Raw genomic sequence first — 17,806 nt, forward strand, 5'->3', positions numbered from 1 at the left:
ATTTATTAGTTAAAAATTTTAAAATTATGTATGTCCAAAAATTTTATTTTTTATAATTTATGTAATAAAAAATTTTAAACTTTTAAAATTATGTATAGTATTTAAAGTTTTTTAAATTATGTGTAGTATATCAAGAATAAAAATAAATAAATTAATTTTGTTTATTTGATTTATAAATCATAACATTTAATATTTATTGATAATAAAATACGAAATCAAATATATTAAAAAGTAAAAAAAAATATTAAGATATTTTTTATTTATTTCTTGAGTTTTTTTACATATTTTTATTATCTTTTACTTTTACTTATTTGTTTTTTAAAGAAAAAAATAATATTTACCTTTACTCTAATTTTTTATATGTTGTTTTCCATTCTTGAAAAAAAGAATTTGTCTTATTTAATAGTAAAAATTAGTTTAATAATTATTTTTTTATTTAACAAACTTTTTGTATATTCATTCTTAGAAATATAAAAGAATAAAATATTGTACCGTAACTGATTTTTAGTTGTAACTTAATTATTTTGAATTTTTATTTTAGTATTAACGTCTTATTTTCTTATTAAATTATGACAAATTATTCTTTATCTTTGTGTCAATAGTTAAATATATAAATTTTGATTATTTTATTTTAGCTTCCTACATTATTAGTCAAGATTCGCATCTATGTTTAAACATAATTTATATACCTAATTTGAATAAGTATGTATCAATTTTTAATAAAAAAATATAATATAACATTTTTTATGAAGTGCATGATCACTTTGTCAATTTTTATATAAGTTGTTATTGTTTTTACACTCTTTTTGAACGGAGGAGTGGATGTGGATGGTCACGGTCCAACCGAAACAATAAAAAGAAAATGAGAAAAATGATTAATCTATTCTAATATATGAAAAGGATTTCCTCTTTTGTGTCAAAATTTCATAATACTAATTTTACCCTTTACAATATAATTATTAATTAAATTTTTAAAATTAACGGTTACTTTTAACTATTTTTATAAAACTATTTTTTTTTATTCATCAACAATTATTCTCTCTATTCATTTTATTTTATTTTTAATAAATATATATTTATTTTATATATTAACGTACACTATTATCGGTTACTAATATAATATTATTTACACATATGTTTATACCAGTAAACAATTAATAAATTATGAAAAACCAGATTAATTTTTGTGTTAGACTTTCTCTTCTAATACGAAGATATTTGCGAAGAAAAATAGAAAATAATGTATTATAGGTAAAATTTAATATAATATTTATAATTTTAAAAAATAAAATAAAATAAAAATAAATTATAATTCTTAAAAAAATTATTATATCAATTAAATTAACCATATTATTTACAAATTTTTATAAACTTCTTTTTGTATTTCTCATTCTTTCTTATCATTTTTTCTTAATATAAACAATTTCAATTTCTCATCTCGTTCTCTTCAAATCTATTCCTCCAAATTCATCTCTTCATCTAAACAAAATTTAATAAAAACTTATATAATTATATATTTAAAGGTTTCATGAATTGAACACATTTTTATTTTAGTTAGTAATAATAAAGTTATCATAAAAATTATTTACGTTTATATACGTAATGTTTTTTTAGATCGATTCACTTTATATAAAGGAAAAAAAAAACTTGAATTGATAGTAGTTAAATCAAAATAAAAACCACATTTTACTGATCCATAGAACATCCTAATTTTAATAACAAATCCAAAACAAATATAAACAAATAAACTCAAACTTAAAACTTCATTTTCTCAACAACATTATCATGTTACATTAACGGGAACGGGTACATTAGAAATGACGTAATTCTGCTCTTTGATATATTGTTTTGTCGTCCAAATCCATCTCCATATTGATATACGAAATGACCACTTCGAGCAAGATTAATGACAACTTGAACAAAAGATTTAGGGAATATAGAATCCTTAACCAGATATTTATTCAAGTTTTTCCATTCTTTCTCCATCAAAGTTTTGAAGTATTGACGGACATTTTCTTCTGAAAGACCAGTTTCATGCATATAACTCACAATTGAATTTGAGGTTTCACCCCTCTCTATCTCGTCCTGTCCAAAGCAACATGTTAGGCACAAACTTTGATTCACATGAGTTACTTGATAAGGTTATGCAAAACAAAGTTAAAATTACCGTTGATGTTCCCAAATCATTGCTAAGCCTACAAATTGTGTATACAGAGCGCAACAAGTCATGATCATGATCAGTTAAAGAATGAATCACTTGTTCTGAGATGTCTTGGCTGACCAAGAAGTAGAAATGAGTAAGAATAGCCCCTGCTGCGATCGAGATCCTTGCATTTTCTAAGTACTTATCAAATGGTGGAATAATTTTGTTGTGAAACCATTTTGCTTCTTGGAGGTATGCTTTGCACAAATCAGACCACTGTGGAAAAATCAAATAAACATTTTAGTTTTTTTTTTTTTATACTGAATATACATAGGACAAAAAGAAAAGTTGTGTTACATACATATTTTGTGAGGTAAGGAAGACAATTGATGCCTCGTTCTTTGAAGATGTCATAAGCCATCCCATTAATAGTGTTATAGATGGCTAGAAAGCACAATACCATGTAGTCTGGAAGAGTGTTTATGGAATTCACGTCCCATCTTGTGTCCATGCACATGCATAAAAATCATACATACTTAAATAAGACATTTTTTAAACTTTTTCTAAGGGCAAAGTAAAATGAACTCCATATGAGATTAGATGAACAAACCTTTCAACGGCATCTGTGAAGAGCTCCAATTCATCTAAAGTACCGTAGATATCATATATATCATCAAGGTATGTAACTAATACTATTACCTTACTCATTCTTTTGCGACACACAACAAGCTGTGGTTCAGGAAAAATTGCTACCATCCAAATAAATGTTTCTACTAATCTGTCTCGAGCAAATTTTAGTTTACTTGAGAGGTCAACGTCCCACCACCACCTAAGTACCAACACATTAAAAGACATAAATTTAATTTAAGACCATAATTGGAGATAGGAAAAATAAAGTGAAATTTTGAGATTTGACATTGTTTGATTCTTCCTAATTTTTTAGATTTTTTAATTAAGTATCCTTTAATATTTAACATTAACTATTAAAGGAATTATATTTGGATAATTATTACTTGATTTTTTTTAATCAAAAATAAAATTTAGCTTCAATAATATACACAAAAAGTACATCAAATTTTAATATAAAGTTAGAAAGATGAAACTCCACCGATTCTAAAACCCTAAAAAGAAATTCCAATTAGAAACATATCTTAAAAGCAAAAAATATTTAGTCATTGTAATGATGAATTTATAAAATTAAAAATTATTGATTATTAAAATACCAATTTATATATCAATATATTTTGAAAAACTGTTATTAAAATTATATTTTACTTATTATAACTTGTTTTTTGGAAAAGAAATTTTTAGTAATTTTCTTAAATATAACCCACTTTTTCTATTAGGTATGATTTATTTTTTTGCACATAGTTTCTTTAAGCAAGCGTATACTTTTTTCGTTTTCCTTGTCTATTTCTCTTTACCTTGATAGTTCTTTTAACTCGTTCTGATATGATGATTGCACCATGTTGAATTCCAGCTTTGCAAGCTCTAACAATAAGAGATTATGCGGTTTTGTCTTATCATATGTGTTGATATAGTGTTGTGCCACTAGTCTGCAACAACTTTTATGATAGGGAAGCCCTTCCAATACATACTTAACTTTTTCTGCCATTTTCACATCCATTGATTTTTCCTTCATTAAATTCATTAGATGTGTTCTTGAAAATGCATTTGCCTCCCAAACACTTTCTTCTCCTTCCAAGGTTAAGTATGATGCTTCGTACAAACTTAACATTCCTTGTACGTCGTTGCTAATTTCAGCCTTGAATTTTCCCTTTTCATCTTTGAAATTCATAAAAATACCTGCATGCACCTCAAACAATTATCTTAACAAGAGTGAAAACCGAAAAGATTTGTTGTGGTTAAGAGTTAAATATCTAACTAGAATCATTCATAAACCGACAAAAAACTAAGGTTTTCGATTATTCATTTTCTTAGGATCTTATTTCCTAATAAAATCTTCACTGCAAAATGAGTAATTAAAACTCATAAATATGTTGTTTTAATATTTTAGACGACGTGATTTCTTTTATATATATTTATTCACTACTAAGTATAATTTTTGTATTGTTCAAATAGTAATTTGATTCCTATATTTATGTCTTTTGATTCGTTTTGGTTCCTATTTTTTTTAACACAATTAAGTTCTTATTTTTTTTAAACTCGACCAAATCTCTATTGTTATAAAAAGAACTTAATGTGATATCTTTTGTTAGATTGACATTAACATCGTTCGAAAGTGACATGTAACAACGCAAAGTTTGATTTTTTGTTCTATTTTGAAAGTTAACACATGTCAAAAGAGGGGTTCCAAAATAGAAGATAACCTAAATTTTGATACGAGACAGTTCCAAATGATGGTAACCAATTTAACAATAATGTTGCATTAAGTTTTTTTACAAAAATAGTGACTCAATTGAGTAAAAAATAAATATAGGGACAAAAATGAATCAAAGGCCTAAATTTAGTATGAAATTACTAATTAAATTTTTTATTTAAAATTTTTTATAATATGGAAAACATAAGAAAAAAAAAGATGATATTGCTAAGATTTTGGATTCATCTCTTTGGTGTCTCCTCTAAAAGATCTTGACTTAAAAATAAGTAAGAAAAACACATAAATATATTGTCTTAAAAAAAATTCAATTGAAGATACCTTGTTATTTTACATGATTTTATTTAGTTTTCATAAAAGTATATGTATAACTATTAAAAATATTAAAAAAAAATTTTAAAAAAATCTAACTTATGATAATGTAAATTTATTATTTTAAAATTTTGAATTAAAGATGATATAACTTATTTGAGTTCCTATTTTTTTTTTCAAAAAAGAAAACTTGATCGAGGGCCTATTTTTGTAAAATGAACTTTATGCGGTCTTTTTTGTTAAATTGATATGAATATCAGTTGAAAATTTCATGTGTTAATAATATATAGGTTTGTCACCCATCAAAATTTGATTTTCTTCTACTTTGAAAATAACACGTGTCAAAATCAAAAGGGTTCCAAAATAGAAGACGATTTAAATTTTGATAGTTAACCGTGTTAGATTTTGACACGTACACTTCTAAACTATGGTATCCAATTTAAAAATAAAAAATAAAACAAGTTTGACAGGTTGAAATAAATTTGAAAATCATTTTAACTTTGTTTTAATAAAAAAATATTTCTTATATTGTGAGTGTTAATCTTCATTGTATGTGTGCTTCTAATATAATATATCTTTTCGGGTTGCCTTGTGAGTTACTTTGTCTTTTGCAGGTTTCTGACCCATTTTTTTATCGAGATATATATATATATATATATATATATATATATATTATTGTTAGAATACCGAGGATTTCGTATATATATACTTTTCCATTTTCCATTTTTATAATGAATCCATTTAAAATTGTTTCTAAAATGGTACATACATATTTAGTAGGTACATGTATATGTATTGTTGTTTGGTTTAATTACTCGGATGATATCCACTTTGGTACAGGTGTGTCAATTTGATACCTGTTTCTAAAAAAATGTCAATTACATTTTAACTTTTGAAAAAGTACTTCAGTTAGGTCTTTTTCGAGTAGATTAACGTTGTTAACGACGTGTCACGTGTTAGTTTGTGGTTTTTTATTTTTTTTTTTATTTTTTAAAAATTTTTGAGAAAAAAAAAGGTTCCACGTGTCAGGTCCCTATGTGTGACAGGTGTCATTGTCACTATCAGATGTCATTGTGTTGATTTCGATTTAGTCCCCATATATGTCTTTTTGTTTCAATTTAGTACTTACTTATGTGTATCTAATTCAATTTTGTTCCAATTTTTTTAATAATTAAAATATTTTTGTAATCCATTTTTTATAAAATTAAAACTAATTAAGTATAAATATTTTTATAAAATTAAGTTCTAATATTTATATTAGTTCTTTCAATTTCAGACCAATTTATTGTTTGTATAAATGTTTTACTAATATTTTTTATTAAAAATGAATTTTTAACATATTACTTTATTAATTACTTTTTTTATTAAGTACTCATGTTTTGTTAATTATTTTTTTTTAAATAGAACAATATTTTCTCTTACTAATTTTAAACAAAAGTTTTTATTTATATAAATATTATATTATTTTTTTTTTAAAAATAACCTAATAAAATGACTTTTATCACTAAATTTTAATATAAATATCAAATAATTAATTTACGGCGGATATGAAAATTTGGTAAGATGTGAATTGTTAAGTTTATTTACAGCGGATATGAAAAGGGGTAACAGATTAAGGTTGAAATTGTGTACCATGGGAGACATCAAAGCCATGTCGTCTGAGGATTCGAAAAAGAAGAGCGGTTTCATGCAGACTTGTTGTGGTTCGGTCTTTGAAGTTTTGAATTGAAACAAGTGCGAGAAGGGTTTTGTTTATCCAGTCCTGGAACCTGAAGAACAGTCCCAGGCGTTCAATATCATCAATGAGTTGAAGTAAGGTCAGTGGTTCCATGTCTGCTCCATTAATCATAAATCGCACTTTCTCCTCCAACTTTGTTGCTTTTTCTTGCAGAGGTTCTATCTGTGTTGAAAACAAAAGAAAAGCATTAATGGTTGTTGAAAGCAAAGAAGTTGAAGGAAAAGAAAGATTACCGGAAGATTGTTTCCGAGGGAGTGGATAAATTGATGAGTAAAAGAAGTGGGGTTGAAATTAGGTGGAGTTCTAAATGGGGTTGAGGATTTAGAAAGAGTTTGTGTGGTAGACAAACAGGGAAGGCTCCCTACATTGCTTGCCATGCTGTTTTCACTGTGTATTACTATCAAACATGTGATGCTCACCAATGCGTGCCTTCCCTCTATTTATATTCAATCCTAAATGGTGGAGAATTTGATGCAGGCCACCCATTGGGAAGCCTTGCACTCCATCCAATTGTTTTCTTCCTGGTTTCTCATGCAATCACTTGTCTTCAATTTTGTTATGTATTGTGAATTCTTTTAAGGATGAAACTTGAGTTTTGTGTTTTTTATTTATATAAATTTAGATAATTTAATTAAATATTTATTTATTAGTTAATAGAATACCTCTGGAGAGTTTGAAATAATAATAATAAAGTAAAAAATATATATTGACTTCAGTTTATTTAAAAAATAGTTAAATAAAATGATTTAATTTTTATTTGTGTGATCTTAGGTAATTTAATTTAATTAATTAGTGAAATAACTTATGTTAAGTGAATGTAATTTCAAAAAAATTAAAGCAGTGATACTATGTGTTACCTACCATTATAATAAAGTAAATTTTTAAAAGTTTGAATTTATTTTCAGAACAAGCGGAAATGGTCGTTGGTCAACATGCAAATTTATTTTCAGACTTTTCTAAATTTATTATTTTATTACAATGGAACTATTTATTATTGTCAAGCTGAATAATTTCAGATATTATGTTTAATATACCATTATATAATATTTTCGCATATTCTTCAAACGACCATTTTTACTGAATAATAAATAATAGTCCACATGGACAATAACAAATAATTCATGTAATATTTATTTTCAGACTATTTTAGATTTTTTATTACAATAAAAATATATATTTTACTGGCATTATTTTAAATTTTTTGAAATTGCATTCAATTAATATAATATATTTCATTAATTAATTAAGTTAATTTAAATAAAATTACATAAACGAAAATTAAAACATTGTATTTAACTATGATTTTTAAAAAATTGGATTAAATATTTTTGTCTATGTTAATTGATCCTTAATTTATTTGTAATAATTTTTAACCATTAAAACTTGTAATTTCAACTTTCATAATTACTTTTTAATATTACATATAAACAACTCGTATTAACTACACAACTATACTAAATAAATCGATACTAAAACTATAAGAAAAATTATGTGTGCGGCCATATTTATTTGTGACGAACAATTTATAAAATTAATTTAGGTAAGTATAAAAATAAAATTAAAATTACTACAAAAATTAACAATTTAACGTGAATGATAGCTTCGCAAAACCCTCGGTACTCTACACCATGCATATTCAATTTGATGCAGGCCACACATTGTGAGCCCCGCACTCCCAACCCAAAAATTTGCACCTACCGGGCCCATCCCTCATGAATTCCAAATTGGATTTCAATTGTTTTCTTCTTAGTTTGCCATGCAATTACAATCAAATTACAATTATGCCATGCATTAATGAAAAGCCTCCAGACCTGAAAATAGGAACCATGGGTCCCACATGTTGCAATGTAAGAAGCTCACGCACGTGGTGTGCATTTTTTTCCTTTTAAAATCGTGCTGCTACAGAAAGTACTTTTACTTTTATTTTTGTTTTTTTCCTCAAATTGGGATTTGATAACACGTTTTTTTTTCTCTTATTTATTTGTTGATTAAATATGTTTTTCTCCTTAATTTTCATTGAAATATGATCACATGAAACGTTGATACATTCTCACGTGTTAATATTAACCGGTAGCATTTAACCCATTAATTTAATTACTTGTTTCTTTGCCATTATTGAGTTTTTTGCGCCTAAAATTTTATTTAAGGAAAAAACTATTTTGATACAGTTTATATTTATTTTACATTACCATATTCAATTATCCAACAAGAAAACCTGTATCAAATGAATATAACTGGTGTCGGCTAAAAAATTGAATTAAAACCTTAGACAATTATCAAATTCTATTGATAATCCTAAATTATTAAGCTGTACTTTACATTTATTTTTTATTTTATTAGTTAGTAATAATGAACTTATCATAATAAATCTTTACATTCAAATTTCAATTAATTATAGTATATTTTTAAAAGAAAACATGTAATGCTTTTTTTAGAATAATTCACTTTAAATTAAAAACAAAAAACAAAAATTTGAATTGATAGCGATAAGAAGTAGTTAAGTTAAAACGAAACCCACTTTTTACTAATCTCATAATATTGTAGTAAGAAATTCAAGTAACAAAATATAAAAAATATATTTAAACAACAAAACTCAAATTTAAAATTTTATTTTCTTAACATTGTCATGGTACATTATAATTGGAATGGGTACATTAGCACCGACTTAATTGTGTTCTTTAATGTATTGGTTTGTCGTCCAAATCCATCTCCATATTGATATATGAAATGACCACTCCAAGCAAGGTTGATGACAACTTGAACAAAAGATTTAGGGAATATGGAATTCTTAATTAGGTATTTATTCAAGTTTTTCCATTCTTTCTCCATCAAAGTTTTGAAGTGTTGACGGGCATTTTCTTCTGGGAGACCAGTTTCGTGCATATAACTTACAATTGAATTTGAGGTTTCACCCCTCTCTATCTCGTCCTGTCCAAAACAACATGTTAGACACGAAGTTTGATCCAAATGAATTACATAATAAGGTTATGCCAAACAAAGTTAAAAAAATTACCGTTGATGTTCCCAAATCATTGGTAAGCCTAAAAATGATGTATGCAGAGTGCAACATGTCATGGTCATTATTAGTTAAATAATGAATCACTTCCTCCGTGATGTCTTGGGTGATCAAGAAGTAGCAATGAGTAAGAATAACCCCTGCTGTGATCGAGATCCTTGCATTTTCTAGGTACACATCGAATGGTGGAATACTTTTGTCGTGAAACCATTTTGCTTCTTGGAGGTATGCTTTGCTCAAATCAGACCACTATGGAAAAATCAGACAAACATTTTAGTTTTAGTTATACCGAATATACATAGGACAAAAACAAAAGTTGTGTTACATACAGATTTTGTGAGGTAAGGAAGACAATTTATGCCTCGTTCATTGAAGATGTCATAAGCTATCCCATTAACAGTGTTATAGATGGCTAGGAAGCACAATGCCATGCATTCTGGAAGAGTGTCTATGGAATTCACGTCCCATCTTGTGTCCATGCACATGCATAATAAAAATATAGATACTTATATAAGACATTTTTTTTATATTTTCTCTAAGAGCAATGTAAACTGAACTTCATTTGAGATTAGTTGAACAAACCTTGCAATGACATTTGTGAAGAGCTCCAATTCTTCTAAAGTTCCGTATATGTCATATATATCATCGATGAATGGGATTAATATAGTTAACTTACTAATTACTTTGCGATAGTATGCAAATTGAGGTTCAGGAAAAACTGCCAGTGCCCAAATAAATATTTCTACTAATCTGTCTCGAGAAAACTTTAATTTCCTTGAAAGATCAATGTCCCACCACCACCTAAGTAACAACACATTAAAAGACACCAATGTAACCTTTTCTTCAATAATATATACATAAAAAAATAAATCAAGTTTTAATAGCAAAAGGAATGCAACTAAATTTTATTCTTTATAAAAACCATGCTTTAGTTACTCTTACTCGTTAAAAAGGTTATTTTTATTTTTAAAAACCGTTATTAAAATTACATTTTACTTATTATAACTTATTTTTAGAAGAAAATAAAATTCTAGTAATTATCTTATAAGTAAACCACTTTCTATTAGGTATGATTTGGTATGCACGTAGTTTCTTTTACCTTGATAATTCTCTTAACTCGTTTTGATATGATGACTGATCCATATTGAATTCCAGCTTTGCAAGTTCTAACAATAAGAGATTATGCGGTTCTGTCTTATCATATGTGTTAATATAGTGTTTCGCCACTAGTCTGCAACAAGTTTTATGATAGGGAAGCTCCTCCAATACGTGCTTAACTTTTTCTGCCATTTTCGCATCCATTGATCTTTCTTCCATTAAATTTATTAGATGTGTTCTTGAAAATGCACTTGCCTCCCAAAGATTTTCTCCTTCTAAGGTGTAATATGATGCTCTGTACAAACTCAACATTCCTTGTACATCGTTGCTAATTTCAGCCTTGAATTTTCCTTCTTCATCTTTGAAACTCCTGAAAATGTCTGCATGCACCTCAAATAATTATCTTAACGTGAGTAATAATTAGAAAGATTTGGTAGGCTAAGAGTTAAAGATAATAAGACGAAAATTACTTGGTTAAAATAAATAAGATGGACAATATATACTTAAGTAGAAGCATTCATAATTCTGTGCTAGGTTGTTGTTTTCGTCCCAACAACTTGCCTTCAAGAATCATAGTCTCACATGGAACATGAAAAGGAATTAACAGATTAAGGTTGAAGTTGTCTACCTTGGGAGACATCAAAGCCATGTCGTCTGAGAATTCGAAAACGAAGAGCGGTTTCATGCAGACTTGTTGTGGTTCGGTCTTTGAAGTTTTGAATTGAAACAAGTGTGAGAAGGGTTTTGTTTATCCAGTCCTGGAACCTGAAGAACAGTCCCAAGCGTTCAATATCATCAATGAGTTCAAGTAAGCTTAGTGGTTCCATGTCTGTTCCATTAATCATAAATCGCACTTTCTCCTCCAACTTTGTCGCTCTTTCTTGCAGTGTTTCTATCTGCATTTAGCATGCATGCATGACAGAAAAAACAGTAACAGTGAAAAAAATAATTCCACAAGTAATAAAGGAATCAAAGGAAAAGAAAGATTACCGGAAGATTGTTTGGCAGGGAGTGGATGAATTCACGAGTGAAAGAACTGGGGTTGAAATTGGGTGGATTTCTGAATGGGGTATCGTGTTTGTTGGCATCACGAAGGTGCTTGGTTGAGGATATAGAAGGAGCTTGTGTAGTAGACAAGCAATAAGGAACATTACTTGCCATGGTATACGTAGTATCAAATATGTGATGCTAACCAATGCGTGCCTTCTCTCTATTTATAAGAAAATGATATTCCAACATATTTTTTGAACTCAATTTTGACATGACTTACGTGGCACCTTTTTATAATTTTAAACTAATTTTTTTAAATGAAAGCAAAATGATGTGCATGTGCGGAAGTTACCCAAGTTCTTTTTGCCAAAATAAAAATGTTGGTGAGAGAAAGGGGGGTCGAGAGAGAGCAAAAGGTAAAGTAAATTGTTGTTCTTAGAGTAGCAGAGAGAGATCAAAAGCCATAGAGAAGCAAAGAAGTGTTGTGCTTGCTGTCGGAGAACACAGTTGTCACTAGAAGTCATCCATGGCTGCGTTTCCACCATTTCGCGTTTGAAGTGAAAGTTGTGTTTGGAAGTTTTTGCACAGTTAATCAAAGAAGACGACCACTACGGCTTTCAATATTTTGGTGTACAGATTTCCAAACCGAAAATGGAACACACACCATAATCTGCACAACATCATCACCTCACAGTCATGTAAATCAATTTAAATCAGTTCCAAAATGCTCAAAATTCATTTATCCTCCTTGTTTGGAGGCATTTTCGAATTAAAAAAATAAATACTACGCCCAGAGGTAGGGAGTGCTATGAAATTATGTGGGGAGTGGTAGCAAATATTTTAGTGTACAAATTTTCAAATCGAAAATGGAACACACACCATAATCTGCACAACATCATCACCTCACATTCATGTAAATGAAATTAAATCAAAGGTAAAAAATGCTCAAAATTCCTTTATCGTCCTTGCTTTGAAGCATTTTAAAATTAAAAAAATAAATATTGCGCCCAGACGTGGGGAGTGCTGTCAAATTATGTGGGGAGTGGTAGTAAATATTTTGTTGTACAGATTTTCAAATCGAAAATGGAACACACACGATAATCTGCACAACATCATCACCTCACAGTCATGTAAATCAATTTAAATCAAAGTTCCAAAATGCTCAAAATTCCTTTATCCTCCTTGTTTCGAAGCATTTTCGAATTAAAAAACATAAATATTGCGCCCAGACGTGGGGAGTGGTAGCAAATATTTTGGTGTACAGATTTTCAAATCAAAAATGGAACACACACCATAATCTGCATAACATCATCACCTCACATTCATGTAAATGAAATTAAATCAAAGGTAAAAAATGCTCAAAATTCCTTTATCGTCCTTGCTTTGAAGCATTTTAAAATTAAAAAAATAAATATTGCGCCCAGACGTGGGGAGTGCTGTCAAATTATGTGGGGAGTGGTAGTAAATATTTTGTTGTACAGATTTTCAAATCGAAAATGGAACACACACGATAATCTGCACAACATCATCACCTCACAGTCATGTAAATCAATTTAAATCAAAGTTCCAAAATGCTCAAAATTCCTTTATCCTCCTTGTTTCGAAGCATTTTCGAATTAAAAAAAATAAATATTGCGCCCAGACGTGGGGAGTGGTAGCAAATATTTTGGTGTACAGATTTTCAAATCAAAAATGGAACACACACCATAATCTGCACAACATCATCACCTCACATTCATGTAAATGAAATTAAATCAAAGGTCCAAAATGCTCAAAATTCCTTTATCCTCCTTGCTTGGAATAATTTTCAAATAAAAAAAAAATTATTGTACCTAGAGGTGGGGAGTGCTGTAAAATTATGTGGAGAGTGCTAGCAAATATTTTGATGTTCAGATTTTTCAAATCAAAAATGGAACACACACCATCTGCACGACATCATCACCTCAAATTCATGTAAATTAAATTCAATAAAAGTTCTCAAATCCTCAAAATTCCTTTATCCTCCTTGCTTGGAATCATTTTCAAATAAAATAAAATTATTGCGTCTAGAGGTGGGGAGTGTTGTAAAATTATGTGGGGAGTGCTAACAAATATTTTGGTGTTCAGACTTTCAAATCAAAAATGGAACACACACCATCTGCACAACATCATTGTTAGGAATCCAAGTGTGAGTCTAAGTCCCACATTGACCAGAAATGAGAAAGTAGAGCACTATATAAGAATAAAGACCCATAAACCCATTGCCTTAAGGTTTTGGGTTGAGAGTGGTAAGGGTTCCAGGTAAGCGTGTCCCGTTAAGAAAAAACGGCGGTACAGAAAAGGGCAGAAAATGAGTACTCGTGGTTGGGAATGCTTAAAACGGCGGTACAGAAAAGGGCAGAAAATGAAGGGACTCATCCTTGAGGGAGAGATTGTTAGGAATCCAAGTATGAGTCTAAGTCCCACATTGACCAGAAATGAGAAAGTAGAGAACTATATAAGAATAAAGACCCATAAACCCATTGCCTTAAGGTTTTGGGTTGAGAGTGGTGTCAGTGGTGTTGTTCTCCACAGTAAAACCCCCTCTGTAAAACCTAACAGTGCTAGCAAATATTTTGGTGTTCAGATTTTCAAATAAAAAATGGAACACAAACCATAATCTGCACAACATCATCCTTGATTGGAAGAATTTTCAAATGTTAAAAATAAATACTGCACCCAGAGATGGGGAGTGCAATCAAATATTTTGGTGTACAGATTCTGAAATCAAAAATGGAACATGCATTTTCAAATTAAAAATAAATAAATATTGTGCCCAGAGGTGGGGAGTGCTGTCATATTATGTGAGGAGTGCATCTGACATTGCTTCATCATCCTTCCAATTCTTTTCAAATTACAGATTGAAAAACTGAACCCAGACGTGAGGAGTGTTGTCAAAATATGTGAGGAGTGACAAAAAATATTTTGGTCTACAGATTTCCAAATCATAAATGGAACATACACCATTATGGCCACAAATATTCTTTGTAAAAGCATAAACAAAACAAATACAATGAAATGGTCACAACAGTTCCATATAAATATTTCAAGCATTCCAGAAACACAAAAGGCGTGTTACACTCAACATATAATTCTAAGTACTGTAACATTCCGGTTAATAAAACATAAATACAGAGTTTCAAGTATGTTCTCATCAAAGATACAATAGCACCACTGAGGTTAAAGTGGGGACCCATTATGGAATGGTGCAAGTCGCTTCCGGTGGAATGGTTGTCGTTGTCGTCGACTCGCTTCTAGTGGAATCGATCCCGTCCAGTATCGTCGCTATCGCCGGTGTCTCTTATTACGATGACAGCTTCCCGCTTCGCTTCTTTAACACGAGAACTTTACTGAATGGTTGCCGTTGTCGTCGACTCGCTTCCATTAGAATCGATCTCGTCCAGTATCATCGCTATCGTCGGTGTCTCCTCTTACGATGACAGCTTCCCGCTTCGCTTCTCTAACATGAGAACTTTACTCTGTTCCCCTTTCTCTCTCTGTCTCACCAACACTTTTATTTTGTCAAAAAAAATGTGAGTAACTTCGGCACGTGCACAGCAGTTTAGTTTCATTAAAAAAATTAAGTTTAAAAATAGAAAAGACGTGCCACGTAAACCAAATTAAAATTGAGTTCAAAAAATATGTTGGAATATATTTTCGCTATTTATATTCAACCCTAAGTAGTACAAAATTGTTGAAAGAAGTGTTCTGCACTTTTGATTTGATGTGTGAATTGGCTTTATCTGGAGGAAAAGTTCAAACTGTTCACTGCAATGTCATATACATGCCTAATATCTTTAATAAGTATTTAAAAGCATTTTTTTTCCTGATAAAAGAAAATACAATCGATATATTTGTGTAGTATTTATTAACTACACAAATATATCGGAAAATTGGATGCTGAACTGTAAAAAATTTAGGTGCGTGACCATATTTATTTTTGACAAAACAATTTATAAAATTAATTTAACTGAAGCATAAAAGTGAAATTGAAATTACTAAAAAACAATTAAGCATTAGTTATGATAGCTTCGCGAAAGGCCCTTATCCACATTCAATTTGATGCACCTACCATGCAATTGTTTTCTTCTTCTTGGAAAATTATCTTTTGACAACAAAAGTTTTGACAAAGTTAACAAAAGTTCTAGAAATGGAATTGAAGTAAATTATTATTTTTTTAATTAAAATAAAATATAAAATAATATTTTTTTACCTGAATAAGAAAGTTTGTCAAAAACATTTTGTTAACCTATCACAACTCTTTCTTCTTAGTTTGTCCTGCAATTACCACAAAATTACAATTGTGCCATTCATTAATGAAAGCAAATCCAATCATTAATGACTCTTGCAGTGCTATGTTTTTATTATTTTTTCAGTCGTACTATAAGTACTTTTGTCTTTTTTGTTTTTTTTCCTCAACTTGTGTTTGATAGTACGTTTTTGTTTTTCTTTTATTTATTTATTTTTGTTGAAATTGTGCTCTCTAGCGCGTTTTTCTCCTTTTTTTTCAATTTTATTATCTTTTGATGATTTTTTTATGCATGAAACTTGAGTTTTTGTGTTTTTTATTTCTACAAATTTAGATAATTTAATTAAATACTTATTTATTAGTTAATAGAATAATTCTGCAGAATTTGAAACAATAATAAAGTACACAATTTTTGAATACAATTTATTTTAAAAAAATAGTTAAATAAAATGCTTTAACTTTTATTTGTGTGATTTTAGGTACTTTAATTTAATTAATTGGTGAAATAATTTATGTTAAGTGAATGTAATTTTAAAAGATTTAAACCAGTGCTACTAAAATATATGTTCCCATTTATAATAAAATAAATTTAAAAAAGTTTGAAAAAATATTACAGAACCTTTTTCAAAACAAGCCGAAACGGTCGTTGGTCAACATCCAAATTTATTTTCAGACTGTGCTAAAAAATATTATTTTATTACACACCTAAATTATTAATTTGTATATGTACGCTTATTTTTTATTTTATTACTTAGTAATTATAAAATTATCATAATAAATATTTACATTCATTAGTAAATTAATTAGAGTGCACTATAAATTTGGAAGAAAACTCATTTCATTCCTTAATCAACAATTTAAATACACACATTAAGGTACCGTCAATATTAAGATAACAAAATGTCCATAATTAATCAGACTATAGTCACTATGCTTCGAATTAGGCTAAGAATATATTTTCTGAGTAAAAAAATGACGTTAATAAATAATCTTGTTATACAAGAAAAAAAAATCTAAAAAAGAATATTTAATTTTTTTATAAATGATTCCTTTTAAATTAGAAAGAAAAAAGTTGAATTGATAGTGAAGAGAAGAAGCAGGTAAATTAAAACGAAACCTACATTTTACGAATCATTAGAGCATGTTAAATGAATTAAGTAAATAAACTCAAACTTAAAACGTGATTTTCTCAACATCATCGAAACAATTAAGCAATGACGTAATTCTGCTCTTTGATATATCTTTTTGTGGCCCAAATTCATCTCCATGTTGATATATGTAATGACCACTCTAAACAAAGTTAATGATAACAAAAAAAAAAAATAGAGAATATGAAATCTATAACTAGATATTTATTCAAGTATTTCCATTCAAGTTTATTTTATCCCTGCCTTGCATCTTATACTTTTATTTTTAACAATTTCCCTTTTAAAAAGTATAAAAATAAGGACAACACCTCTCTAATTGTATGAGGGTGTTTTTGTTGTGGTTTGTCCTCTTCTGTGACACTGTCACTTTCTTTCTTACATTCATGCACATGACAATGAAAACGATTATATGTGGATGCAATATATATATATATATATATATATATATATATATATATATATATATATATATAAAGTTTAATTATATTATGACTCCTTCGTAAATTTTAAAATTTTAGTTTAATTTTTAATAAATTTTTATGGTTTATTGAAGTATGAATATATTAAACTTTTCAACTGAGCTTCTTTTGTGTACATAATATGATGTAACAGTTATTTTATACTGTCATCTTCTTTAAATTTTATTACACAACATCTTATACAAGAGATCATGATGATAGACTCCGAGTCTATTCCAAATATTTACTCTATTTAACAAAATTTGTTTTTAACATTAATTTAAATTATGAATTTTAA

The 17,806-nt window shown here is 28.4% G+C and overlaps 2 protein-coding genes across 2 annotated transcripts; both read right to left on the reverse strand.

The window, feature by feature from the left end:
• Positions 1-1,788: 1,788 nt before the first annotated feature.
• On the reverse strand, positions 1,789-6,926 carry LOC114184762 (isoprene synthase, chloroplastic-like). The gene is made up of 7 exons (XM_028072073.1): positions 6,765-6,926; positions 6,426-6,693; positions 3,568-3,949; positions 2,754-2,972; positions 2,505-2,643; positions 2,168-2,419; positions 1,789-2,085 (listed from the first exon to the last, which is right to left on the reverse strand). Exons 1-7 carry the CDS (start codon positions 6,906-6,908, stop codon positions 1,789-1,791), a joined length of 1,701 nt encoding a protein of 566 aa, XP_027927874.1. The 5' UTR covers positions 6,909-6,926.
• A 2,239-nt stretch (positions 6,927-9,165) lies between these two features.
• LOC114184763 (isoprene synthase, chloroplastic-like) lies at positions 9,166-11,806 on the reverse strand. The gene is made up of 7 exons (XM_028072074.1): positions 11,636-11,806; positions 11,274-11,541; positions 10,647-11,025; positions 10,130-10,348; positions 9,877-10,015; positions 9,545-9,796; positions 9,166-9,459 (listed from the first exon to the last, which is right to left on the reverse strand). The coding sequence occupies exons 1-7, from the start codon at positions 11,804-11,806 to the stop codon at positions 9,166-9,168; spliced, it is 1,722 nt and encodes a 573-aa protein (XP_027927875.1).
• Between the last annotated feature and the right edge of the window lie 6,000 nt (positions 11,807-17,806).

This window comes from Vigna unguiculata, chromosome 5 (assembly GCF_004118075.2).
Source record: "Vigna unguiculata cultivar IT97K-499-35 chromosome 5, ASM411807v1, whole genome shotgun sequence".
In the NCBI taxonomy this organism is placed as follows: Eukaryota; Viridiplantae; Streptophyta; class Magnoliopsida; order Fabales; family Fabaceae; genus Vigna; species Vigna unguiculata.

Excerpts from the sequence above, each read along its gene's own strand:
- LOC114184763 (XM_028072074.1), bottom strand. The coding sequence starts at position 11,806 with ATGGCAAGTAATGTTCCTTATTGCTTGTCTACTACACAAGCTCCTTCT. Across the intron at positions 11,026-11,273 it reads TGGCTTTGATGTCTCCCAAG|ACATTTTCAGGAGTTTCAAA; the intron begins GTAGACAACTTC and ends AGGTGCATGCAG. Across the intron at positions 9,460-9,544 it reads ATGATTTGGGAACATCAACG|GACGAGATAGAGAGGGGTGA; the intron begins GTAATTTTTTTA and ends TGTTTTGGACAG.
- LOC114184762 (XM_028072073.1), bottom strand. The coding sequence starts at position 6,908 with ATGGCAAGCAATGTAGGGAGCCTTCCCTGTTTGTCTACCACACAAACT. Across the intron at positions 6,694-6,764 it reads CCCTCGGAAACAATCTTCCG|ATAGAACCTCTGCAAGAAAA; the intron begins GTAATCTTTCTT and ends TTTTCAACACAG. Across the intron at positions 2,086-2,167 it reads ATGATTTGGGAACATCAACG|GACGAGATAGAGAGGGGTGA; the intron begins GTAATTTTAACT and ends TGCTTTGGACAG.